General features: G+C 54.1%; 9 protein-coding genes across 9 annotated transcripts; 4 read left to right on the forward strand and 5 right to left on the reverse strand.

The window, feature by feature from the left end:
* Positions 1 to 537: 537 nt before the first annotated feature.
* Positions 538 to 1,128, reverse strand: SODALDRAFT_272736 (nudix/MutT family protein; the record flags this gene model as incomplete). Its single annotated transcript, XM_028607852.1, has 2 exons — positions 538 to 956; positions 1,068 to 1,128. The coding sequence occupies 2 exons, from the start codon at positions 1,126 to 1,128 to the stop codon at positions 538 to 540; spliced, it is 480 nt and encodes a 159-aa protein (XP_028468064.1).
* A 4,098-nt stretch (positions 1,129 to 5,226) lies between these two features.
* On the forward strand, positions 5,227 to 7,338 carry SODALDRAFT_338109 (arginyl-tRNA-protein transferase; the record flags this gene model as incomplete). The annotated part of the gene is made up of 2 exons (XM_028612750.1): positions 5,227 to 5,275; positions 6,101 to 7,338. 2 exons carry the CDS (start codon positions 5,227 to 5,229, stop codon positions 7,336 to 7,338), a joined length of 1,287 nt encoding a protein of 428 aa, XP_028468065.1.
* Positions 7,339 to 7,883: 545 nt separating this feature from the next.
* Positions 7,884 to 9,754, forward strand: SODALDRAFT_376049 (hypothetical protein). The gene is made up of 2 exons (XM_028614784.1): positions 7,884 to 8,683; positions 8,827 to 9,754. The coding sequence occupies exons 1-2, from the start codon at positions 8,171 to 8,173 to the stop codon at positions 9,517 to 9,519; spliced, it is 1,206 nt and encodes a 401-aa protein (XP_028468066.1). The 5' UTR covers positions 7,884 to 8,170; the 3' UTR covers positions 9,520 to 9,754.
* Positions 9,656 to 10,789, reverse strand: SODALDRAFT_306370 (hypothetical protein). Its single transcript, XM_028609039.1, has 2 exons — positions 10,275 to 10,789; positions 9,656 to 10,154 (listed from the first exon to the last, which is right to left on the reverse strand). Exons 1-2 carry the CDS (start codon positions 10,644 to 10,646, stop codon positions 9,738 to 9,740), a joined length of 789 nt encoding a protein of 262 aa, XP_028468067.1. The 5' UTR covers positions 10,647 to 10,789; the 3' UTR covers positions 9,656 to 9,737.
* Positions 10,790 to 11,323: 534 nt separating this feature from the next.
* Positions 11,324 to 12,585, forward strand: SODALDRAFT_329956 (cytochrome c). The gene is made up of 3 exons (XM_028611090.1): positions 11,324 to 11,370; positions 11,874 to 12,064; positions 12,151 to 12,585. Exons 1-3 carry the CDS (start codon positions 11,361 to 11,363, stop codon positions 12,268 to 12,270), a joined length of 321 nt encoding a protein of 106 aa, XP_028468068.1. The 5' UTR covers positions 11,324 to 11,360; the 3' UTR covers positions 12,271 to 12,585.
* A 142-nt stretch (positions 12,586 to 12,727) lies between these two features.
* On the reverse strand, positions 12,728 to 15,178 carry SODALDRAFT_270786 (ATPase; the record flags this gene model as incomplete). Its single annotated transcript, XM_028607737.1, has 2 exons — positions 12,728 to 14,797; positions 14,876 to 15,178. The coding sequence occupies 2 exons, from the start codon at positions 15,176 to 15,178 to the stop codon at positions 12,728 to 12,730; spliced, it is 2,373 nt and encodes a 790-aa protein (XP_028468069.1).
* Positions 15,179 to 15,547: 369 nt separating this feature from the next.
* SODALDRAFT_329958 (hypothetical protein) lies at positions 15,548 to 17,165 on the forward strand. Its single transcript, XM_028611091.1, has 3 exons — positions 15,548 to 15,808; positions 15,928 to 16,291; positions 16,475 to 17,165. The coding sequence occupies exons 1-3, from the start codon at positions 15,771 to 15,773 to the stop codon at positions 16,724 to 16,726; spliced, it is 654 nt and encodes a 217-aa protein (XP_028468070.1). The 5' UTR covers positions 15,548 to 15,770; the 3' UTR covers positions 16,727 to 17,165.
* SODALDRAFT_329960 (hypothetical protein) lies at positions 17,146 to 20,978 on the reverse strand. Its single transcript, XM_028611092.1, has 5 exons — positions 20,297 to 20,978; positions 20,086 to 20,205; positions 19,752 to 20,015; positions 17,846 to 19,689; positions 17,146 to 17,779 (listed from the first exon to the last, which is right to left on the reverse strand). Exons 1-5 carry the CDS (start codon positions 20,504 to 20,506, stop codon positions 17,611 to 17,613), a joined length of 2,607 nt encoding a protein of 868 aa, XP_028468071.1. The 5' UTR covers positions 20,507 to 20,978; the 3' UTR covers positions 17,146 to 17,610.
* Positions 20,979 to 21,286: 308 nt separating this feature from the next.
* SODALDRAFT_329961 (cytoplasm protein) lies at positions 21,287 to 25,193 on the reverse strand. The gene is made up of 7 exons (XM_028611093.1): positions 24,824 to 25,193; positions 24,716 to 24,754; positions 24,535 to 24,652; positions 24,366 to 24,474; positions 23,166 to 24,253; positions 21,851 to 23,095; positions 21,287 to 21,792 (listed from the first exon to the last, which is right to left on the reverse strand). Exons 1-7 carry the CDS (start codon positions 24,945 to 24,947, stop codon positions 21,432 to 21,434), a joined length of 3,084 nt encoding a protein of 1,027 aa, XP_028468072.1. The 5' UTR covers positions 24,948 to 25,193; the 3' UTR covers positions 21,287 to 21,431.
* Positions 25,194 to 25,614: the final 421 nt, after the last annotated feature.

Consider the following 25,614-nt stretch of genomic DNA (forward strand, 5'->3'; position numbering starts at 1 on the left):
GCAGATGGCCCAACCAAGACTTGACTGTTCACGGTGTAACATACCACCTCTCAACTCCGCTCTATGTCTTAAATATATAGTTACAGCAGGGAGATTTGTATAGTGGTTTGTGTATCATCTGATCCAGTCCAAAGCCCTAGAGTTATGTGTAAGGAAGAAAGCCGCCCCAGATCTATGGCCCAGAGCACCTGCAACGCCGTATTCCCCGATATAATTGGTCTATTGTGATATTTTTATCAATACCATGGTTGATAATGGCGCACACATGCGTGTAAGATCCATGCAAGCTGGATAGATCGATAGATGGGTAGAGGTGGTCAGGCAAACAGCCAGGAAACTGTGTTTCCGTGGATGCAATGCCTCGAGAAAACGCCGGAAAGATCCCATGTTTGCCCTGTCTTTTGCTTGGGAAAGTGATGAACTGCAAGGCCAAGAACATGGCCCTCCAGCACAACCTAGGCTACCCTTACATGGCCAACTGCGCGCTAAGATTTTTTTTATCAACTTCCATGGCCAGGAGTGGCCTCGGCCTCAGCCTTAGCGACACATGGTGCAGCGACTTAGGGCTTCAAGGAGCTCCGGCCGCGTGGCCAGGGCATCCTTGGCCTGGGCAAAAGTCATCCATTGGCGTTCCCTTTTGTGCGCCTCCGGCCACATGTCTTCTTGTCGGGTAACGGTGGCCTCGAAGAAGCGATACAAGCACTTATCTTTAGCGTTCTTCTTGGGGGCGCGGGTCTCGGGTATGTCGCCGAGGTCGTAGTCGATGCGTACGCATATTCCCGCCTCTTCCCATGCCTCCCGCTCAGCCGCCTCGGCGCACTCTTCGTCTGACTCCCAACCGCCCTTAGGCAGAACCCAGCCCTTCCGCCGGGTGGACTGGATGAGCATTACGAACCGCTTGTCCTCGGTCAGGGGAACCACGCCGGCTACGAGGCGTTCGCCTTTGGAGTTGTAGCCTGCGAATAGGCATGTCAGTGGGTCCCGGAATCCCGGGTCGGTTCAAGGAATGGATAGATGAGGGACGTCTCCGCCCAGCATAGAAGGGGGAGCTAGCCTCGCGCACTTACGCTGCTTATTCCTGCCGGTGCGCGACTCTGTTGGTTTTTCGTTTTCTTGTGTGGACGACATGGTCTCTGGTGTACCAGTGCCAACGCGTCGCGTCTGTGATTGATGGTCGAAAAAGAGCTGACTAGCCGGAAGGGGTACCAGAGGACCAAGCAGGCTTCCCGGTAACCGGATCAGAACTGGAGCTACCGTTGGGTTGCAAAGGGAAGAGCTGTGCTTTGCCGGCTTCGAAGATTATGTGTGATGGAATAATACCGATCCTGTAGAGAAAGGGTAAATCCGAAAGAGGCAATCAAGATGGGCTGGGGGCTGTCGGCTTTAAAGAATATTTGACGGCATTGTCGCGAGTGAATGAGTCGGAGAACACTGATGATGGTCTAGGTATGTCCGGGGGTTCCAAATAACTGTATGGAGGACAATGCACGCCTCGACACCAGAGGTGACCAGCCCGTGAACTCAAGAGTGATTCCGAAGCAGCCGGATCGTTGAAAGGGACCGCGGCTTGACCTTGAGGCGGAGAGATATTGGCGGCTGCAAAGGGTGTAGTCGTCGCGAAGCTTCGAAGCACAGGGTACGTAAGTACACAATCACTTGCCAATCCCGTCGATTGGGTGCAGATGGGGCAGCCTATGCGGCAACGAGTTGAAAACGCTGAATGGGACGTTTGTCTCGAGACAATCCCCGGCCCGAAGGCAAGGTTAAAGGTCGCCTGTGAAGGGGTGCGAGGAAGAGATGAAGTCAAGCCTGGAGAGCGTTTGGAGTTGCAGGTGAAAACTTTCGGCCAGGGGGGTTTTGCTACCTTTAGGTACGGAGCTGGCCGCCAGACAAGGTACTTCGTGACCAATCGACTTGACTAGTTGGCGCTGGAATAGGGCGGGGTGGAGGGGGAAATGATATGATAAAAAATACTGCCCACGCGACCGTATTAAAGGTGCCGGTGTCAGGGCCGAAGAGGCAAAGCGGAAGAAGACAAGAGCTTGAGACGAATAACGTAGACTGCTCAACCACGGCGATCGTCCACCGCGTGTGGCGATGATAGGGTGAAACCCCGTTCAGATGCCCTCTCTGGGAATATAGCAAAAGAGCAGAGGAAGTATAAATTGTGTAGGGGGCACGGAGGTGAGAGCGACAGCGGACCCAGTGGGTGCTGGTTAAGAAGGGGCACGTCTCGTGCCATAGCATCGACAAGATGGAGGGGCAAAGCCGGAGTCAGGGGAAATTATAGTTGACTTATATACCACTTAACCAGGAAGAGCAGGGGGGAGTCTGTGGATTTCCCATCCGACTCCACGGGACGGTCGGCTAGGTGGGCAGGTGAGGTAGACGCAGGCCATACCAGCATGTACGGGCGAGTAAACGAAGTCAATGTACCTACTCCGTACAGGTCGTGAGGCACCCGACTCTGCCGGGTCGTAAGCGAGGGACTAACCATCCCAGGCAGAGTGTCATGGTCGAAGTAGGAAATGAGGCTAATCGATCGAAAAGACGGAAAGAACAAGAAGAGAAGAAAAAAATTATGGGCGGAGGTGGAGGAGAAAGAGAAGGACCCCCCAAGGGGGGGGGAAAGTACAAAGTACTCGTACCTGGAGAGGGAACGACGAATAAGAGAAAAAAGCAGCGGAACACTGCAGGTAGTGGTTGCCAAGACACTGCATTTCACAAGGCATTACCCCAAATATAAAGTAGTGCATGGTGTAAATAATGCCATTGACGGGTGTGAGTTTGAGGCTTCAGCGGCTCATGATACCTGAGGTACCTAGGTACCTTACTTTACACATCGTCAATGATGTAATTAAAGTATCCGTACATAGATTTTATATATATTTAAGGTATGGTAGGCTTGTACACGTATACCGATAAATAGAAGCACCGCTTTTGCTTTTGCCTCTGCCGCTGGGTATTATAGCCTCCTCCCCCCAGTACATACTCCGCACAAAGGAGGTTGGCATGTTATAAGCACTGGCATGATGCCCGGTATGGTCCGAAGCCCAGATTAGTCTCTCGTGAGGTCTTCAAAAAGGATCTCCAGGTCTATACGGTACCTACCGTGAGACGAGCAAGTAAAACCTACCTTGGACACCAGAGAACTACCTCATAGGAACCTGGAAGTTACCTAGGTACCCAGTTACAGGCCAACTCCCTAAAGCTACTTCGTACATACAGCTGGTAGGTATATACCCCGAGATCGGTCCTAACAACGAGTTAACGTTTTAGAATGGGTCCGGCCTAGTTCTACCCTAGTCCAACACAGTTTGACAAGCTATTTTCTCTTTTTCTTTCCTCTCCTTTTTCCATTTCGCCTTTTCCATGGAGTGCGTGATGCCTGGTGGTCCTTCACCTTGGGGCTTTTGACCGCCTCTACCTAAGGTAGGTACCTAGGTAGTTTCCAGTGAAAGGAGGGGGTTGACTGGTAAGGTACATCGCCGTAGGCCTGGTGACGAGTAGCTATCCTCCGGGATCAGGGTGCCTCGAGTAACCCGTGGTGAGAATGCACTCAAGAGGATGCGTGAGACCCGGAGCTACGAGAAGGGGGACTCATGTCAGTCAATAAGCAGGGACGCGTGGATATTTGTTAGGCGAATTGGGTACTCTGTAGTTGTATGTGCTGCTCTAATCCGTTAATACCTTACCTTAATGAAACAACCGGCCAGCGACCTTTTTAAGGTATTAGTTACAAACTAAGAACATACCATCAACCAGGACCTCGAGCCGTTGATGCCGAGACAGCAGAATGAGGTCGGTCTGCAAAGATTTTACCGGAACCATAAACGACATGGCAGTTGCAGCAGCGGTGAGTATACAGACCATCAAATTATAACTTTTGCTTGGGGAAATGGCCTTGCTCAAGTATCGTCGACCCAGGTGGAGGTTACAGTTGTTACAGCTACGGAGACGTCTCTACTTAACTAAGGTACCCCCTCACCTCACAGCGACAACTTCGTCCCACAACCAAGGGAGCAAGGATTAAGACGTGCCACGACTTGCCACAAATTACTTCGTAAAAATACTAAAGCAGCCCGGCACCTGCATACATCTCGTTCTCATGTGTCTAAGGTAGGCGTTGAAGGTTAAAATTGCCGTGTAACGACGTGGGGGATACAACAGGTCGGATAGGTAATGCAGGGACTAATACTCCGTAAGGTACCTTGAAGAAGTTCTGGTCGGTGTATCCGTACCTGGAAGCGAGTACTTACCAACACCGTCAAGTATTAATGCGTGAGAGTGGCTTACTGCTATGGCCTACCCTGCATCGTAGGTAAGGTAATAGAGTATATCTATAGACCGATTCTGTGCTTTGTTTGAAGCGACGAGAAATGAATTGTTTCCATCTCGCCAGCGATTCGCGCCCCTTTACCTAAGGTACCTACCTACAAGGTAATTGCTGCGCGTACTCCATAGGTACCTACTTTCACAGTGTTGTCGATGGTCACCGTCACCGGCGGATCCACCAACTTTGACGTTCACCCGGGTCCCCTACAGTTTATTCCTCTAGCTTCCCAAAGATCCCCCACGCTCAAGAGCTTGTCCGACCAGAAGAACACCATCGTCGCCCGCGCACTGAGCTGGCACATGTACCCATCGCGCTCATTAAGGTACTTTCTACCTTGGCCGGCTTCTACTTTCCCGTCACAGGCGATATCTTCCATCACCGAACGAAACCCCGCCTCCATCCCACGTTCATGAAGAGGAACCGGGCCGCTGTATCCCAAATTTGAGGTAAACCACGCCTTGATTCCACGAAGTGGGAAGTATTGGAAGCGGCTTGCTTGAGGCATAGTTCGAACCCCTTCACCGACATCGAAACAGTTAGGCTCGACGACCGACCTTCCTTTTAATCTCTCACCGTCCTTTCTCGCTGCCTCACGTCCCTCCCGCTCGTCGTTCACCCAGGACGGTATCCGTACTCCGTACTTCGCAGCCGACTTATACCACTCGGTTATTGAACACCTCGAGCCTCGAAAGAACACGGGTTTCCTGGCCTGGGTATTCGTATTTCATACTTTGTGTGTGAACTTGCGTTCCGAATATCTCTCACCGTCCCTCACACGACCAGCTTCGCTTCAGCACTTAGGCGACCAGTTGACCATCTTTTCGGCGCTAAACCTCTGTCCGCCTTTGGCCACTCCCGCATTAGAGCCGGCGCTCACGGGAGATTCCACCATGGAAACGGAAACCCCTGAAGATGCGCTCTCCTACATAACACCCATTGGTTAGTTGGACCATCCGCTCTTCTCCTCCAACCGTTTCACCTCGTGGTTTGACCTCTCCTTTCCGTTGGCCCTACGAATAGATGGGGAAGTCCCCGGATCCCGCCCCAGTAGGCTGCATGCACAACATCTGCGGTGGGGAAGACGCGCCAAATGATAGCTAGCTATGTACCTATTGCACTCGCCTGTCATGTGCACCCCCTCGAGAGGTCGTCTGGTCATCACGGCCGCGTTCTATTATCGTTTTACGGCACGTTGAGCCAGCATCGGACTTCACTTCCAAATCAACATCGTGGGGTCAAGACAGAACCCGAACCGAACCCCATGTCCTCGAAGAGGTTTCCCTTTGCTCGGCTCTCCCCGTATTCAGTCGCGAAGCCACGACAACAGACAGAGCTGTCTGACACGTCTAACATTCATTCCCTCTGGCCCGTTGTCAAAGGCGATGCCTCTGGAGTTCTAGCCGTAAAATTGAAGAGCTAACAAGAGATATTTCCAATACAGGGTACACCAACTCCTCGCGCTGTGGCTATTGTGGGCGCCGAGGAAAGAGTCAGTCAAAACGTGAATACTGTCCCCCTCTTACTTGCTTTTGCCCTCTATCCAGCTTCTCCCTAAGGTAGTCTCGCAATTAAGCTTCGGTAAACCACCTGGGGGGAACTCGATGCCGGGACGACCTTACTCCGTCTAGGTCTCTGAGTCGGATACTTGCTTTTGATCTTGCACAACGAAGCTCGCCCACTCTCTCGGCACATGTTACACCTCTTCCCACACTTCGAACCTGTTGACCCGATCTTCTTTGTGTGGCTAACGTCACCTGTTCATAGGCTTCTCCTACTATGCATCCACGTCGTCCATGACCCCTGCGTTCTATCAAAGCTTGCTGGATCGGCACTGGAGGCGATCGGGAAGCCTGTTGTACCGTCCGAACCAACGCCAGTCCTGCTGCCCGCACTACACCATCCGACTTGACTCGACCCTCTTCAAGCCAAGCCGGGATCAGCGACAAGCCGTGAACCGGTTCAACAACCATGTCCTTGGCGCCGAATATACCGCCGCCGCGGCTCGTCTTTACCCTCGGTCACGCGCGGAGTCGAAGAAGCGCGAAACCGAATTCGACCTGGTGGAGAGGATTCGCGAGTCGGAGCGAGAGCACTTGAAGGCGCCACCCGAGCCAGCACACCGCTTCACCGTGACCCTAGAAGAGGATTCCTTCACCGAGGAGAAATTTCAGGTGTACGAGAACTACCAACGGGTCGTCCACAAGGAAGGTCCGTCCGAAATAACGAGGGTAGGATTTAGACGATTTCTTTGCGATTCGCCCGTCCGGCGTCAAGTTCTCGCAACACCCGAAGGTGAAGAGCTTCGCTTAGGATCGTACCACCAATGCTACAGCCTGGACGGCAAGCTCGTCGCCATTGGGGTCCTGGACCTCCTCCCGCACTGTGTGAGCTCCGTCTACTTTCTGTACCATGAGTCGATCCACAAATTCATGCCTGGAAAGCTGGGTGCGCTCAGGGAGATAGCGTTGGCCAAGGACGCTGGATACCGGTATTGGTATCCGGGCTTCTACATACACAGCTGCCCCAAGATGCGGTATAAAATCGATTACATGCCGCAATACATCTTGGACCCTGAGACTCTTCAGTGGGACCTCCTCGACAAACATGTCCTCAAGTTGCTCGACGAGAACGCGTACGTGAGTCTTTCGGCCGAACGGCGCAAAAAGGATAAGGGAGGAGACGACGGCACCAACGAGGACTCGGACGGATCAGAGGATACCGGTACCGCCGAATCAGGGTCGGAAAGGGACGGCAGAGAGTCCAAACTACTGTTTGACACTGACATGCCTGGAATCGCTACTCTGGACGAGATAGCTGCGTTGGACCTCGACCAGATGGCCCTACGGGTTGACAAGTCCGGGCCGCTATTTGTCACGTCTGACCTTGTGGTCTGGAATACGCAGACCGTGTCCGCCGACGGCGGCATCAAGTCAGGGATTGCCGAGTTGATCGCCGCTATCGGGCCGGACCTTGTGGATTCTTTGTGCTTGGACTTTAGCTGATTGGGGAATTCAACGCTAAGGTACAGAGTATGATAGGACACAGCACTTGACCTGCCTTGAGCCGTGGTCGATTCTCAGATGCGACGTCGTCTTGGTGGTTTACCGTCAAGCACTTCGTATGATTTCCCAAAAGATAAGGGTAGCAATGGATATAGCGATACAGGTAGCGAATACCTAGCTCGCGAGCATCGACTCAATGATAAGTACAGGGCCTTTCGATATCGTTATATGTACATATTATAATCTTATCTTTCAATGATGTCTTCGTTGACGAGAGGGTCTGGAGTGAATTTCTAATAAGAGAGCAAGTTCAATCACCCAGCAAGGAGATGTTCGGTATGATACGTACCTGCCTGCTAAGGACAAAGTACCACGAAGTACCGGTAGGGGCCCACACACACCCCGCGGAAACTATCATATTCTAGCACGTGAGTCAGGATAAGGTGGTGGCCTCTGTCAGATAATTTATTACGGCGTAACTAATAAAAGGTAGAACTGTTGCGTGGAGACTAAATATAATTATATATTCCTTAAATCAACGCTCCGTGGAAGCACACTCCCGGCAATTCAACAGAAACCCCACTATAAAATGTTCCCCGAACCTTTTACAGAGTACGAGAATACTAAATTAGTTATAAGCTCTCGAAAATAAGAAGCAATTCAACCACAAGAGACGATTTATCTTGAATCCCAGTCCGCCAAAACATTTACAGAACCGAATTGAAAGCCGAAGGTTAATTACTAGAAGAGCACACGAGTATTGGGCCATGCGATGCAGTAACGGGTGGAAAAGAAAAGAAAAAAAGACAAAACAAAAAAAAGCAATAAAGTCATGGCCTCGTCAACACAACAAACCCTTCTTTCACCTGCCGAGCTCGCCTACCTCCACGCATCGCTCTCCCTCACACCTCCGATCCGACCCGATGGACGCAGACCGACGCAGTTCAGGCCCATGACGGCCGAGACGGGCATTCTTCCCGGAACCAACGGCAGCGCGCGCGTATGTTTCTCGGACGGTACCGAGGCCATCGTCGGTGTCAAAGCCGAGCTCGAGAAGACGGCCGATCCGTTCGGACGACGACGCGGCACCGACGGAGAGCTGGGTGTCAGGATACGACGGGGCGGCGGTGAAGATGAAGAAGAAGGCGGTGCGGGAAGCGAAAACACGACGGGGGAAGGGCGGAACGAATGGCTCGAGATGACGGTGGAGATCCCTGGGTTGCGGGACGACGATGCGAGCACCATCTTCCTGGCGAGAATGCTCAGCGAGGCTTTGCTCGCGGATGGAGAGTTTGCGAAGAAGTTGTATATCAACCGCCGATTTCACTGGAAGCTCTATCTTGACGTACGTGCCTCTTCTTTTCCTTCTTTTCCTTCTTTTCCATTTTGACTGCCCCGCGCCTCTCCTCCCTCTCCCCTCTACTCACCCCCTCGCCCCCGTTCTACTGAGAGAAATAGACGTGATCTAATACTGTAGAATGTGATTAGATCCTCCTCATCTCCCCCCCGCTATCGTACCCGCTTCCTCTCCTCTCTCTTACCACCCACCTTGCGCTTCTGGCCACCCGCGTCCCCCGCCTCAAATCGGAAGGGGACGAGGATCCCATGTTCGACGACGACTGGCAGGCCGCTCCATACCTTTACCCGCGGGACCCTCGCAACGGGAGCCGCGGCGACGCCATATCCTCCCGCCCGCCCATCACTCTCCTCGTCATCGCCGTGGGGGGGAACATCATCTTCGATCCGGCCAAGGAGGAACTCGCCGTGGCCGAGTCGGCGCTCGCCGTCTCGGTAGGGGAGGCCGGCCGCATGCAGGGCGAATCCGGTGGTGCCGGGGGCGACGGAATGGACGTCGACGCGGAAGGCGGCGGGCGCAGGGAGAGGGAGCTCAGGCTGCTTTCGGTGCGCACGATCGACCCGCCTTCGAGGCTTACGCCGCCTGGGGTGCCGAATTCGGAGAACCCCGGTACGAATGTCAGTGCCCCCGGCAAGACCGCCGCGAGTGCCGTTTCTGCCCCGTCCGCTGCGGCGAACGGGCATGGCGCGCAGGAGGGAGTGTGGAGACCGCCGTTGGGCGGGACCAAGTTGGCTGTGCTGCAGAGCATGATCGCAAAGGTCCTGGAGAAGGGCGGGGTGGCGGATGAGGTGCTCGACGGACTGGAAGGGGTTGACATAGGTTAGACATGTGGAAAGTCCTTTCCTCTTTTTATGCTGGATGGATGTCAGGGAAAATCTCGACAGCGGAGGCCGACAAGGGCAATTGGAGAAAGAGGAATCTAGTCGTAGTCACGATGACCTCTCTGCATAACATAAGAGGAGTTGGGCTGGCCCAGACATGTATGTCATTCTATGCAGGGTACATGGTATTCTACAGAATATGGACATTGAAGATTGTCTTCCTAAAAGATCCCCAGCCACTTCTTTCTTGTCTGGCCGCCAGTCGTCTCTGAACCTGCGCCACCGGCATTGGCCGCAGCCATGGTCTCCTCCTCCGCAGCAGCAGCCACAGCGGCCTTCCTCTCCTCCTCTATTTGCTCTTCCGACTTAAATAAGTTCACAATGGGGTTCTCCTTGTCCAAACCGTGGACCTTGCGGTAGTACTCCCGCTTGGCCACGTCGTCGGTGTACCGGGTGTGCTTGGCAATGACCTTCTCATTGCGGTCCTTCTCGTGTAGCTGTATGACCCGGATCCACGTACGAATGAATTCGCCGGGGTTGGACCAGAACGAGGATGGCTCGGGGAGGAGGTGCTTGAAGGGTGAGGTGTGGGTGAAGTTCAGCATGAAAGTGGAAATTGCTAGGACGGTAAGGGTACCCTGGAAAGATACAGCGTGTCAGATGCTATTGAAAACAAAACTCCTTGCCCACTTATTCCGCGAGTATCTTGCAGTGCGGTGGAGGACACCCGGTGACATGGGGAGCTTGACACAACTTACAAGAGTGATGAAGAGATGAATGCTCCGGTTGTGGATGAAGCTGTGCGCCTTCGTACCCTCGGGCGGGAGCATGCTGGGATAATGCTTCTGGCCTTGGGCTCGCAACTCTGCGTCGCTCAAGGCGCCGCCGTAGTGCTTCGGTCCTTGGTTCCGGGGCAGTCGGGATCCATGGGACGGCGGGTTAAACCTGGCGGGTTTCTCGAGGATGGGGGGCTTGCCCTCCGGGCTAGTGCTCTTGGTCGAAGCATTACGGATGGTGGCGGCGGCGGTTGTTGTCCTGGGCACGCGAGTTGCGGCAGCGCGCCACATGGGGCTCAAAGCTGGTAGTAGGAAGCGCGGTGGGAGAGTCGCCGAGGTGATTGAGGACGCCATGGCTGGCGCCGTTGTCGATTTTCTTCTTCTTTTTTTCTTCTTCGAAACGAAGACGTTGGAATTTGTTAGATGGTTGAAGTGTTTTCCTTCTAGAGACCCAACGGAATATGGGTTGTGATCAATTCAATTCCGATGCAGCAAATGGACTGTGGATGGGGAAAAAAGTTCCAATTCCGAGGTCACAGCTAAGCCTCATTCAGGAATTAGAAACCCCCAGAAAGAAACCCCCAAGAAGAAACCCCCAAGAATAAACCCCCAGGAGTAAACCCCCAAGAATAAAGCCCCCAGGAATCAAACCCCCTCACCCAAATGACTCAAAAACGGCTATCCGAAAGGAGCGTCACCATGGACAAATTTTCCGTCTTTCCATCCGGTTTTGCCCGCTCGTCTCTGACCATTCCAACTACGCTGATTGGCCAACAAATATTCCCGAGGCGCCCGCCACAACGTGGCTGGTAACCTGCGGGCCGGCGTGTCCATGGTGAGTTCCTGCCCTGTTGGCTCTTAAATGGTGATCAGCCCAGCCGGCAATTTCTCTTCCAAAACTTTTTTTTTTTTGTTTTCCCTTTTTTTCCTACGACCCAACTCAAACCTCCATTACTGTCCTTTTCACAAGCCGTCCAGCAAAGAAAGTCGTTACTTTTCTTTTGCTTCATTATCTCTTCGAATACTTCAAACTTCTTTTAATATCCACTTTCTTTTCTATCCGACACAATGGCTGGTGGTAAGTCTAATCTATTCAAGTTCCGTCGTCATTCTGCGCCGGGAAGAGTCGAGCTTCGCATGAGCCATTGAGCAGCGACTATCCATCCAGTGGACTCGGGACGGGGTCAGCCTCGAGCTGCCAGTCGCTACTCGTTTTTAAGATGCCTTTCGCTGGAAAACAGGACGCAATCGGTCGGCTCCGGGGTCTATGGTCGCACCCTTGCGTCATTAGCCTCGGTAGAAAAATGCTCGCCGGGGTTCGACGAGTTGAAGCTGCTCAATCGACCATCGAGCTTCCTACCTGGAAAGCTGGCCTTGCCGAGTGTCAGACCCGACCCCTTCCAGCTTCTCCGGTGCGTCGTGGGCGAAAAGGCTCCTCGCGGCTTGCACCCCGGGGGCATGGGGCAGCAGAACCGTCGTTCGAAGCTCGCTCTTCCATCGCAGAATACGAATACGACCTTGACAATATCTTTCTTCCCCCTGCGGACCGTCCTGCTAACTCGCGGTCTATTTTCTTCTCAGGCGACGCTAAGAAGGGTGCTTCCCTCTTCAAGACCCGCTGTGCGCAGTGCCACACTGTCGAGGCCGGCGGCGGTAACAAGATCGGCCCTGCTCTGCACGGCCTCTTCGGCCGCAAGTCCGGCAGCGTCGAGGGCTACTCCTACACCGACGCCAACAAGCAGAAGGGCGTTACCTGGGACGACAAGAGCCTGGTAAGTGCAGAGTCACCCGCTCGGCTTTTAATTTGACATGACAAAGTGAGCTGCTTTACTGACCATGCCGCTTCCACTTCTTTCAGTTCGACTACCTTGAGAACCCCAAGAAGTACATCCCCGGCACCAAGATGGCCTTCGGCGGTCTCAAGAAGGAGAAGGACCGCAAAGACCTCATCGCCTACCTCAAGGAGTCCACTGCTTAGACTACGACCCTCCTGTGCTCATCTCATGACCGCCGGAGGTCGTGTGTACTCATTCATACCATACACAGAACTGACAACAAAAAACGAACGAGAAACGACGGAATCGATTTGAAATATTTTGGGGGATTAGGACGGCTTGCTGCCTTAGACAGGCGCATTTCAAGCGATTCCTTTCCTGTTAATGTAACTCCTTTGTTGTACCATAGACCAGAGCCATTGCGTGAGAACTACCCGACACTCTCACATCTAGCATATGTTTCCCCCGGGATGGCATCTCCATCCCTGTGAATACCTACCTCATCTCCTCTTTTTGCATGATTTTGACCTCTTCTTGGCTTCGTTTCGATACTGCGTGTATCTTGATTGTCAAGGGTATAATGTCATTTCTAAATGGCGTCTGATGAAAATGCGAGAGGTAATCCCTCTTCGTTCCCTAAAGACCAGCCAGGCTGACTGTCTACGACTGATGGTGCAGTTTGGCCGCCAACCTCCTGTATGTCTCCGGGTTAGAGACGCTCGGCTTCGTCTTGTTGAGCGCAGTCTCCCAGTCCTGCTCACTGAGCGTCGGCTCCCCACCGTCGTACCGGAGCACACACTCGTCCAACGCATTCTTGTACAGCCCGTACAGGTCCGCACCGCTGAAGCCGTTGCACCGCCCATCCCTCGCAACGCGCTCGACAATGTCCCCGTCGTCTTCGGCGGCGGCACCCTTGCCCAGCCCGTTCCGGTGGATGGTCCGCAGGATCTCGACCCGCTCGTCCTCGCTAGGCAAGTCGACGAAAAGCAGCTTGTCGAGGCGCCCCGGCCGGAGGATGGCCGGGTCGATCATGTCGGGCCGGTTGCTGGTGCCGATGACGTAGACCTCGCCGCGGTCGCCGGCGCCGTCGAGCTCGGCGAGGAGGGCGTTGACGACGCGGGCGCCGGCCTCGGTGGTGGTGTTCTCGCGGCGGGGCACGAGCGAGTCCATCTCGTCGAAGAAGAGGATGCAGGGCGCGCAGCTCCGGGCGCGGGTAAAGAGCTCGCGGATGGCGCGCTCCGACTCGCCGACGTACTTGTTAAGCAGCTCGGGGCCCTTGATGAGGATGAAGGACGCCTGCGCGTCGTTGGCCACCGCCTTGGCCACGAGCGTCTTGCCGCAGCCCGGGGGCCCGAAGAGGAGCACGCCCGCGGGCCGCTGCTTGCCGAACTTGGCGAACAGCTGGGGCTCCTTGATGCGGCGGACCACGGAGACTTGGAAGGCCGCGCGGACGGAGTGCAGGGCGCCGACTTCGGACCAGGTCGTCGACGGGATGGTGCTGAAGCCCTCGCGGCGCATGTACGGCGTATGTTCGGAGACGGCGTGCTCGAAATCTTGGAACGTGACGCGGACTTCTGGCGGCGTGGTGTAGGAATGATGTTCGATGTAATCGTACCAGAGGCGGATCTCCGCGGCCTCCCGTAGCCAGGTAGGCTGGAGATCGGACGGTTCGGCAGGTGGCAGTGCGTTGCGAGCCTGGGCCTGTTCAATGTCGATGAGACGGTGGCGGGCCCTTCTCCCGGCCATTTGGACGACGGCGCTGATGTCTTCGCCCACAAAACCGTGAGTTCGTACGGCCAGGGAGGTGAAGTCGAAGTCGGCCGGCAGATCGAGATCATGGGTCAAGACCCTGAAGATCTTCTCCCGAGCTTCCGTGTCGGGAACCTTGATGTTGATGGTCTGCGAAAAGTAGCCGTGCCTCCGGAGCGTAGGGTCGATGGTCTCCAGCTTGCTGGTGGTTGCCACGACGACTACAGGTTTGCTACCCGGTGCCGGTGCCGGTGCCGGTGCCGGTGCCGGTGCCGGTGCTGGTGCCCCTTCCCTAAGTCGGCTCATTCCCAACTGCAGCTGGGACGTCACCTCGGCTTCAAAGTCGTTATGGGCCGATCCGGACTTGGACATGAATTCGTGCAGTCGCTCGATGAGGATGATACAGGGAGCACACCTCTTCGCTTCGTCGAGCACGTCGGCGATGATCTTGCCCACTTTGTCCGGCGACCTGGTGTCCTTGAGATAGCGACCTAGTGGAACGATCGGGGTGGTCGTCATGGCCGCGAGGGCGCGCACCATAGACTGCTTCCCCGTACCGGGTGGCCCGGAGAGGATGAAGCCCACGGGTTGTTCTTCGAAGCGAGGGTGGTCATCCCTCTGCCAGAGACGAGAGAAGATGTCGCGGTGGAGCTCAATGAGGGTCGACTGAACCCCGGCCAGCACGATGGAGTCGGTTGCGACCTGTTCGGCGCCGTACTTCATCGACTTTTGGGTCTTCTTCGAAGATGAGTGTGGTTGGACATCAGCCGTGGCACCGTTAACCCCGTTGATGCCGTTGGTCCGCGTCGGGGGACCCATCGATATCGGACCATCACCGGTATTATCAGTCTCAGGTTCCTGTGAAAGACGTCGGCGCTTGGTAGTTTTCCCCTCGGTCCCTTGGGCAGTCGGAACCGCTGAATTATTGCTCGGTGTCTTCCAATGTTTGGTAAGTTGTCGATTGAGGAGGAACCGATCATCCTTCCGTAAGTCTCTTCCATTAGCCGCCGGTCGTCGGCAAATGATACTATCGCTGACGGGGGAATACGGCATCCTTACCTTGTTGGATTCGTTGCCATCGGCGTCCAACAGACCCTCGCTGTCTTCAGAGTCAGAGCACTCCTGCCTGTGAAAGTCGAGCGCCCTCTCGATGGCGTCCTCCAGAGGCTTCTTCTTGAGTCGGCTGAAGCTCGAATTGGATCGCTTTATAGCATCGAAGACTTCGTAAACACTGAGCTTGGAAGGCTTCTTGCCGGATTCCTTTTTGCTGTCCTTCTCATCCTGAAGCTTTCGAACTATCTGATAGACGTCTCGATCCAGACTGTTTCGGAGACTGGCTCGAGGGCGAGTTGGTTTGTGCATTGGGTCGGAATTTCTTTGATCGTTTCTTCTCTCTTTGACATTGTTTTCTCGGAATTCAGAATCATCTCATTCTTTCACCATCGTCGTTGCGTCGACCGCGCGAGGAAGATTCGCATCCCAAGTCTTACTCCAGCCAACAATCCAGACACTTTTTTTTTCTTGTTCTCTTGCCATCCATCTCCACCTAGGTACCTTAGTGGTCGCTCTTATCGATAAGCACGAGTAGCTAAGGTACGGGTACGTGATGAAGATACGTACATAGGTACCGGTCGCCCCACTATCCATTCGAGATAACCCCCCCCCACCAAAGCTGCTCGACCAGATATGACGAAGTTCCTGGGATCATTCTCCTAAACATCCCGTCCTACTAATTATCATCCATTTGATCTGGGCAGCAGGCGACCGCCGACAACCCGCAACCCCCTAATCGTCTCCGCGCGACTCACCACATGCACGGGTCCTCCCATCTCTCTTTTCACGGCGGTCATATGTTTGTCGCACTTTTATAGGATCGTCTATCAAAATTAGACGCCCATCGAATTATACATAGTGTAGTCGATCACAGGCAAAGCCCACCCAAGCTCACCCCATAATGGGGTCCAGCAACAGCAGAGTAACGGCCCAAGATAAGCAAGTCAAACCCATCTCTTCCCAGACGCTTTTCTTCTGTATCGCCCGTAGCTGCTACCACGGTAAGAAACACAAATGTAAACTAACAACGCCCCCCTTCTCCGTCTGGCTACAAACAGGGCCATCCTCGACCTCAAGCTGCAGCGCGACAAGCTCCACCAATACCAGCGCCGCATCACCGTTCTGACGGACAAGGAGACGGCCATCGCCAAGCAGATGCTGGCCCAGGGCGACAAGCAGCGCGCCCTCCTCGCCCTCCGCCGGAAGAAGTACCAGGAATCCCTCCTCGCCAAGACCGACGCCCAGCTGGCCCAGCTCGAGCAGCTCACCTCCAACGTCGAGTTCGCGCTCATCCAGAAGGACGTCGTCTTCGGTCTCCAACAGGGCACCCGCGTCCTCAAGGAGATCCACGCCGAGATGGGCGGCATCGAGGGCGTCGAGAAGCTCATGGGGGAGAACGCCGAGGCTCTCGCCTACCAGAAAGTTCGTACAAGCCCAACCCCCCCTCTTCTTTACCGACCCTGTCAACTACACAATCCATCCACCGCCTCCCCCTTTGCTCGGTGCCTCTCTTTTGAACCTCTTCCTCCTTTATTCAAGTAACAAAATAACCATTGAGGTCCCTTGACTAACTTGTGCGGTTTTCTTCTTCTTTTCTTTACCCAGGAAATCGAAGAACTCCTCCACGGTCGCATCTCAGTTCAAGAAGAGGAAGAGGTGGAAGACGAGCTGGCCGCCATAGCATCCCGCATTGCCCAGGAGAATGCGGCAGCGGAACCGCAGCGACTCCGCGCTCCCGAGCTCCCCGTCGTCCCCGACGCAGAACCGAGAGCCGCCGAAGAACCAGGCCCCGAACGTGTCGACGCACAATCATCCTCCATTAAACAGCCGGAAAGGAGGCAGATGTTGGCGGCATGACGGATTTTCGGGCGTTGGTGTGGCGTTTTCTTCTTCCCCCCCCTCCCCCCCCTGCGGAAGCATAAGGTAGTCTCACACATGTTTATCTGCACGGCTTTTGACTTCCTATCCCTCCTTTTTTCTTCTTCTCTCCACCTTGCTTCTTTGTCTTGATTATCTTCGCATTGCTGGAGTTTGGTCTGGGGTTCAGCTGCATGAAGGGCTGGAGGAGCATGGGTGGTATGGAAAGGATAGCCATCCGCGTCCGTGTTTTCGACTTTACTATTTTAGACTCGCTTCTCACCTCGCATTGTTCCATGGAGGACTCTCTAGATTGCGGTGGTTCAGTTCAGGCGCAGATTCATTTCGATACATTTCAGACAACCCTTGCATGTTTGGTATAGGAAAGCCATATATATCATTCCTAGTCGATAATATACCTTGCGTGGTACACGGTCGAATCATACCACCTGAATGTCTCTGTATTTCTGTATTGGTCTGTCTAAGCCTGGTCGCTTCAAGCAGATGGCGTTGCAGGTGTGATTTTTGGACTTCCAAAAGAAGTCGCTCCCCGTCACACCCTATCCTCATACTCTCTCCTCCGGGCTGGGGGTATCGTCCTTGGTATACCATCCCTTCTATATCAACGCCTCTTCCTAGCAGGAATTAAAACCAGGCGATACTAATCATCAACAAGTTCGTCCACGTGACCACCCATTGCTCCATTGCTATGCTGCCGCAAGTACTCGTCCTCGAAAACAAATGCATGGTCGTTACGGCTCATCCTCAACGCCATCTTAATCACGTCTTCTCGCAAGTCGGTATATATGTGCCGCAATTCTTGTTGTGCCAGATGTACTAAGCGCGGTTAAGAAAAACACTGATCCGCAACATCGTTGCTTGCATTAACTGTCGAGCACCACAATTTCATGATCCGGGGGTATCCGGGCAGGGGTCCTCGCGTTACGCAAGTCGTAGCTCCGAGCGTAGGGACCCCCTGAAACAGCTTGCCTGCTGACATGGGTGTTCGGCAGGACGGGGTAATCATGATGATGCACGCGGTAACCTCTAGACCTGTTCACGTCATCAGCAGGGCATGAGATAGAGTATCCTGACTTCCCGAGCCGGTCCATCACTCACGATTCTTCGTATACTGTCCTGGGTGGGGGCCTGGTGGGATCCTGATTTCGATACGCGATTGTTTCCCGTCGACTTTGCTCAATAGGGACTGAACCCGGCCGATGGCGCTGAACAAAAATCCGTTGATCCGGGCTCCTCACCCTCCGTGCCGCATGGCTCAATCCAGCTCGGTCAGGAGGCGGCATGTCCATATGAGAGGCATGATAGGGCACAGGGTTATGCCAGACCGGTGGCGCCTCTCTGATCCGGATGAATCCCTCAGTGGAGAGCGAGGTTAGGTCCTGTTCTGCCGGCGCGGGTGCTGCCTCTCTCAGCGTTACAAATCCCTTGGACATGGAGCTCGCAGGCAACGGAGCTTGGGCTCTACCGGGTGCGTAACGGCTTCTCTCGTGGCCTACGTAGCGACGGTCAATGAAATTGCTGTCGTCGTATGGGACACGTATGGCTGATTGCGAGCTAACGCCGCGCTCCTCAAACATGTGGTTCGAACGAGTTGACACTGGGCCGGAATATGGGACACCTTGGCCCCTCCGGTGAACAGATTCCTCGCCAGACGGCCAAGGCTGGCTACCAACTTCGCGTGGCATCGTGGACATGTTATGTACTGGCGGGGGATGATGCCTCGCCATACGTACTGGGGGGGAATTATGGCCGTCGTATCCATGGCAAGCGGCGTCATATGTCCTGCTATCCTGGGTAACATCAACATAGGCTGGACCTCGATCGATAGACATCGGACGCCCGTGCCCTCGATCAACGACACCATCTCGATCTCGAGAAAGCAATTCCGCGGGCTGAAATGCCCCACGCCAAGCATCATGCACAGCAGCCGGGCGGCTTTGTTGTCCGAGCCTATAACGGGGTCCACCAGGTGACATGGGCTCAATGGAGGGATGCAACATGTCCTGAAGCTGGCCGTTGGGACCACTGGAAGCAAAGGGATGCACGGAACGAGCTGAGTCGTGGGGAAGGGGAAGGCGTCCAGCACCATTATTAACCTTACCGGAGACCCGATTGTCGTCAGATGGCACATAGCGGGGGGACGGTGGACGTAGGATAGCCGACGCGCCATTCGGGTGCGGTCTCGCTTCGACAAACCCATGGCAAGGGGCGGGTTGCAGAGGGAGAGCCATTCCAGGCTGGGATGGCCTTGTATTGTTCTCTCGAGGGGAAGCAAACACGGTATAGCCACCCATCGGCTTCGATGAGGATCCGTAATTGTCTGATCCTCTGGCTGGAGTACTGCGGTATGTGGCCATCTGCTCTTGTTCGTGAGCTTGTTCGTCAGCAGCGCGGTGTCGGTCGACAGCCTGGTCCCATGCTGCTTGATAGCGTCTGAAATTCCGCTTCTCTCGGGCCATGGCATTCTTGGACTTCCCCGGCTTTGCCGCATTGGCTTGCTTCTTTCTGGCCTTGTTCTGCAGCCTGGACGATGCAGCGAGTTGGGCGTAGTCATCCTGGGGAGCCCCAACCGCGCCATTAGAGGCCGCGACAGGGGCGACAGGTCTAACTTCTTGAATCACAACGTCATCAGAAAGGGCAGACTCGGTCTCGGTGAACGAGTCGCCGTCTTCGGATTCGTCGTCAGACAACACCACCACTTCCCGCAGGATCTCGTCTAATTGATCACGGCCAGACTCATCATCGCCCCGCCACTTGACGAGGTAGTCCAGGCACAGTTGCTCCGTAGCTTTCCGGGCGTTTGCCCAGGTAGTCTCCCTGAGCAATTCATCATAACGGGTATGGTTGTGCCGAATGTGGGCCAGTACCGCAAGCTGCACGCGACGGGACAGAGAAAGGTTCTGCTGCAACCCAACAACCGGTTCGCCGTTGAATGTTTTCCCCTGTATCGAGAGCGTTATGCATACATGTCGTTTTTTTCGGATGGGTGGCGGGATAGACAAACCTTTCTGAAAGCATGGCTGATGATTTCACCCCTGTCGGTGTTGGGAATCCTGGGGAAGAGCTCCCGTATGGCAGCATCAGCCTGCTCGTTGATGTCCTTCTGGGACTGGGGGATGCGCTCCACACCACCGGGGGCTACAAGCTCTGGATCATGAATAGATGTCATGTTGAGTGAGCGCATGGCTTCTTGTACGATCTGATGCCGGAAATGGTAGCCAACTCGGTTCATTTGTTGTGAGAGATCTGACGAGGGGCCGCTGGCATTCTGATGGACCGGTATTAGTGCATGTGCGAGGGCAGCGGGGGCAGGGCTGTTAGAAATGGCAGCAGCGTACAGAGACGATATAGACCATGGCGCCCCTTTCTCGCGACAGATCTTTGCATGCCATCGTCAGCTCCGGGTTGCCGATAGGAACAAAGAAGAACAACGGCGGCGGTTCTCGTTGGGTCGTATGCTATGTAAAGACAGTTAAATCCAACACCGTCAACGGAGAGGCCGGGACCACGGAGGGGGAGCGAGGGGTAGAGATTCGACAGGGAGGCTACCTGAAAGTCTAGGGGCTTCTTCTTGTAGTCTTCATTCTGAACAAACTCCAGGTAAGTCTGATGCCTAGACTTGGGTATGGCTTTTCTGGCCTCAAGTTGGGACGGCGACGGCGCACTCCGGCCAGTTTCACGCCTCGTTTTTTTCCGGTGCCGCTCCTTGGCCGAAGCGACCGTAGATAACTGCGGTCTCTTCTTCTTTTCTCTCCCCATGATGTCGACACTGCTAACAGTCTACCATGACAATACGGACCAAATCGAGAACTGTGATAGTCAGGACAGAGACGCATAAACCGACAAAGGGTTAGTTACGCGCGAGACACTGCAAGACTCGAGAACAAGGAATCAGGGTAGGAAGATCCACAAGGTTTCAGGCACAAGTAACCCAAAGAGGCCAGCAGCGCGACAGGAATGTCGACAACGGTAGGAAACCCCGCCGGGCTTGTGCAGAAAAGAAGGGCTCAAACGCGGCCAAATGGCCGACACGACACCGCCAAGCTCTTGAGCTTTGAGCTCGTGAGCTTGCGCAAATGATCCGGGTGAGATTAGAGGCCAACGGGTTTGTCCGTATAGCAGATACAACTGTGAATCCTGTTGAGTCAACAGAACAGATCGATGCTAGCGGCAGCCCAAGAACCTTGGGTGGTAGACTGGGCGTCAGGGCGAATGTCTGCAGCAGGCTATGTGGAAGAGTGTGAAGTAAGAAAGTTGCCCGACCAGATTGTAACGCCCGATCGGAAGGTCAAGAAAGCATAGGAAGGTGGGTCCAGTCAACGTGAGACCTCAAATCGAGGCACATGCTCAACCACGTGATCTACATCCTGTAATTCTTAACAACCCTTGGGACACCTGGAAGTACTCTGTACATCCCACATCAGACTCTTAACGAAGTTGATTTAACGGTATCCGTACTGACGCGGTCTTCCTCGTCTATTCTTGAAGAGTCCTAACTGTTCTAACTTGTTTTATTTTCCTCTATGAACATGAAATGACGCGCCCACATACACACACACACACACACACACACACACACACACACACACACACACACACACACACACACACACATTTTATCTCTCACACACAAACACAGAGTTGTACGGAGAGCATCAGGCTACCCAGCACCAAAGGTCCGGCATCAACCAGCATTGGCCTCGTACTCGTCCGGATGCGAATATGTGTCCGTACCCTGGTCTTCCTTGAACTTTTCCAGCTGGTCGTTGATGTATTGATGCAGACGCTCGTCCGCTTCGGTCCTTTCGCGATTTTTCTCCGCGTCCTTTGTTGTTGCGGCAGAGCGGCCATTTTCAACACCGTTGATGTCCGTGTCGAAATCACTCCGGGCACCGATGGAACGCGCGGTCGAAGACCTCCGGATGTGGTGGCGAGGGGAGGTAACAGACCCGCGGCGGGTTGTCCCCCTGGCGAACACGTCGTCGAAATAGTGCGCCATGGCGGCCGACGGGGTGCGCGGCGTGTGTGGCAGACGACAGTTGGTCCTGGAGATGGTCAGATCAGTATCGTTCGAAACGCACAAACGAACGGGCTTTGGCTTACCCAGTGTCATGAATCAAACGGGCAATCAGGCCCGTCCAGCCGCATTGATGAGTGGCTCCTAGGCCACGACCCGTGTCGCCGTCAAAGAACTCGTAGAACCAAAGGTAGTCTTTCCAATGGGGATCGAAATCTAGCAAGTCATTTTTATCGTTGATGCATCGTCTGCCATCTTTGTTCCGGGCCATCAGATGCTGCAGCCTGTGCTGGATCTCCTCGGAAACATGGCCCAGGTGCATGAAGTCGCCACTTCCCGTGGGGCATTCGACCTGGAAATCGTGCCCGTAAAAGAGGAAGAAGCGCTGCAGGGACTCAATCAACAGGAAGTTGACACACAGCCAGATCGGCCCTCGCCAGTTGCTGTTACCGCCGAAGAGGCCGCTATCCGACTCTCCCGGGACATAGCCCACCGAAAACGTCTGTCCGTTGACTTCCATTTTGTATGGGTTGTCCTTGTGATACTTCGACAGAGAACGAACGCCGTGTTGGCTGAAAAATTCATCTTCGTCGAGCATCTTTTTCAAGATTTTCTCCAGCCGATCCTTGCTCACGATGGAAAGGAGAATCCGGTTGCCCTTGCCACGCTTCTGGAGACTTGCCATATTTCGCTCCGCCATATCACTTCGGTTCTGAATGAACCAGTCCACGCGTTTTTTGAACGACGGCAGTTTGTTAATGAGTTCCGGCTCCAGGGTCATGGTGGCGTAGAGAGGGATGAGGCCCACGAGGGAACGGACGGGGAGCTGCTGAATCCAAGGGCCGCCCCAGGAGATGGCGTCGTAATAAAACCCGTCTTCGTCGTTCCAGAGCGATTTCTCGTCCTTTTGACCCGTCCGGAACGTCATGGCATCGCTAATAAAGATAAAATGCTCGAAGAACTTGGACGCAATATCCTCATATATTCGTCTGTGCTTGGCAAGTTCCAGCGCAATATTCAACATGCTGAGGCAGAAGAACGCCATCCAGCCAGTGCTGTCTGCCTGTTCCAAGGTGCCCCCGGTAGGAAGAGGTTCTGACCTGTTGAAGAGGCCAATGTTGTCGAGGCCCAAGAAGCCCCCTTCGAAGACATTCTTGTCCTCGGCGTCTTTGCGATTCACCCACCAAGTAAAGTTAAGGAGGAGCTTTTGGAAGACCCGTTCCAGAAAGTCGAGGTCCTGTCGTCCGTACATTTTGCGCTCGATCTTGAACACTCGGAACGTCGCCCAAGCGTGGACCGGCGGGTTTACGTCGCCAAAATTCCACTCATATCTGGCAACCCGTCAGTCAAAATGTGTTCGAATATTCCGAGAGGGAGTTGGAGGGGGACATCGGAACTTACGCAGGAAGCTGTCCATTTGGATGGCAGTACCACTCCCGAGTAAATAGGTCAAGCTGCTTCTTCGCAAAATCAGGGTCGATCATGGCCAGGACTATGCAGTGGAAAGCGCTATCCCATGCGGCGAAAAAGGGATACTCCCAAGAATCTGGCATGGACAGGATATCATCACAGTGCATATGTTTCCACTGCGAGTTCCTTATCGCCTTTCTATGGGGAGGAGGGGGTGGCTGGGCAGGATCACCGTTGGCCCACTGGTCCCAGATGAACAGGTAGTGCTGCTTCGTCCACATCATGCCGGAGAAGGCCTGGCGTTGGATGTTGCGAAGGTCGTCCGTCATGGGGAGTGGGCTGATTCGGTAATAGAAATCGTCGGCCTCGGCCAGTCGCATGTCCATGATGTCGTCGAACTCGGCCTCGTCGAAATACGCCATTGCCTTTTTTGAGAACCGGAATCGAACAACGGCGCATTCCCCTGGATTCACACCTCCGTCTTCGTTGAAACTGAACCATGCGGCACTTTTGGTCCCCTTCTGGCGAGGGCTCGCCGCCTCCTTTTCGCCATTCACAATGTACCGGTGGAAAGCGTCCTTGACGTAGGGCGTCTTGTTTTCCTGACCATACAAGAGTTGGGTATTTGTGTCGTTGTCGGTGAAGATCATCTCGGGCAACACGTCCTCGCCACTACTCCCAACGCCTGGGGAAGGAGACATCGCGAGGTACCTTTCACCGAGAGAGTGGTGCGTCGACTTGAGTATTCCTTCATCGTGCAACTGGATCGAGGGTTTCCTATCCTCCGGCTCGCGACCCCAGGACCACGTGTTCCTGAACCACATGTGGGGGATGATATGAATCGGTGCTGGGTCGGGGCCCCTATTCCAGGCAGTAACTCGGAAGAGCATCTCGTCTGGGTCGTCCGATTCTTTCGCAGTTTCGATGAAGATGTCCCAATATCGGTTCTCGTCGAAGATACCAGTGTCGATAATCTGGTATTCCCGGTCCTCCTTTCCTCTTCGGGCGTTCTCTTCGACCAGGTCTTCGTAAGGGAACTTCCCCTGAGGGTACTTGTAAAGGAACTTCATGTAGGAGTGCTGCGCCAGTGAGCTATGTATCCTCGTCGACTGAGGCTGAGGAACTTACTGTCTAGGCGGGCAGTTAGTGGCCGTGTGTGACGACGCCAGGGGAGATAGATAGGGAGAATTGTGTCGCACTTACAGGAGTGTTGTCCAGATGGAAATGGGTCTCTTTTACACTCTCTCCGTGGTTGCCCTGGGGGTTTGAGAGTCCGAAGAGACGCTCCTTCAAGAAATCGCTGAGAGATCTGTAAGCGCCGTAACATTGACAGAAAGCAGGCTGACTGCACTTCACTTACTCTCGTTCGTTCCAAAATGCGAAGGCAATATTCTGGAAGCCGTGTGTGTCTGACACACCTGCAATTCCATCTTCACCCCATCTGTAGGCTCGAGACCTGGCGTGATCATGATTGAAGTCTTCGAAGGGGGGCAGTGTCAGTTAGGACTGGCCTTGAACCGTGACTCGGACGAGATACTCACAGCTCCAGGCGTCGCCGTCGGCACTATAGTCTTCCCGCACTATGATAGTGACTCAAGGTCAGTGAATTCTAAATATTAAACATACAATCGGTTCAGCTTTTGTCTCACCTGTTGCCCATTGCCTCTCGGCGACGTAAGGGCCCCATTTCTTCCAGTACTTTTCGCGATTTCGGTCCTGCTTCAGACGTTTTTCTTCCTCGGTTAGGAATTCATAGCCATCGAGGACTACCATCGTCGAAGCTTTACTCGTAAGGCCCTGAACAGGCGGTGGGTTTACGAATGGCGAAGGAGCAGTGAAGCGAAGGGAGTGGGGGCGGAAATGGAGTGGAAGAGGGGAAGAGTTGGAAAGACTTGAGGATAGCGACAGGTCCTTATCGCGGAAAAGAACTTGGACGTTTTCAAGTGGATGCGTCAGAGCTCAGGGATCAGCAAACATTGGGCCCAGGTCTAGACCAACGGTAAGCTTACCTGCTATTAGCTGCGAGCTATTCCAAGGACGATGGGAGCAACGGCTTTTCGTGGCGAGGGGGGTACCTTACCCCAGTTATTAGAGAGTGAAGTCACTTCCACGAACAATCCGCAGCCAGTGTCCGTTCAGCTCTTGACTTGAGATTGGATTGCAAAGGGGTTTCAATCGCAGATATGAGATATGGTCCAGTTGAAGGCATAGAATAGAGGAATTTTTTGGTCGGAGTCAGAGAATGTCAGGGCCCAATTCTCCAGTACTTCGTATTTCATCTCTTCCAAGTGCCTGTCGTGAAACGTCGAAGATTGAGAAGTACGAAGTATCTATGTACATTCCTTCGTACCCCTCACGGTGGACGGGCCATAAATGACGTCAACGCCTTATCATCCCATCAAATTTTCCGATTTACTCCTTCTCGGTGAGAACTCTACCT

Source organism: Sodiomyces alkalinus (assembly GCF_003711515.1).
Source record: "Sodiomyces alkalinus F11 unplaced genomic scaffold SODALscaffold_2, whole genome shotgun sequence".
In the NCBI taxonomy this organism is placed as follows: domain Eukaryota; kingdom Fungi; phylum Ascomycota; class Sordariomycetes; order Glomerellales; family Plectosphaerellaceae; genus Sodiomyces; species Sodiomyces alkalinus.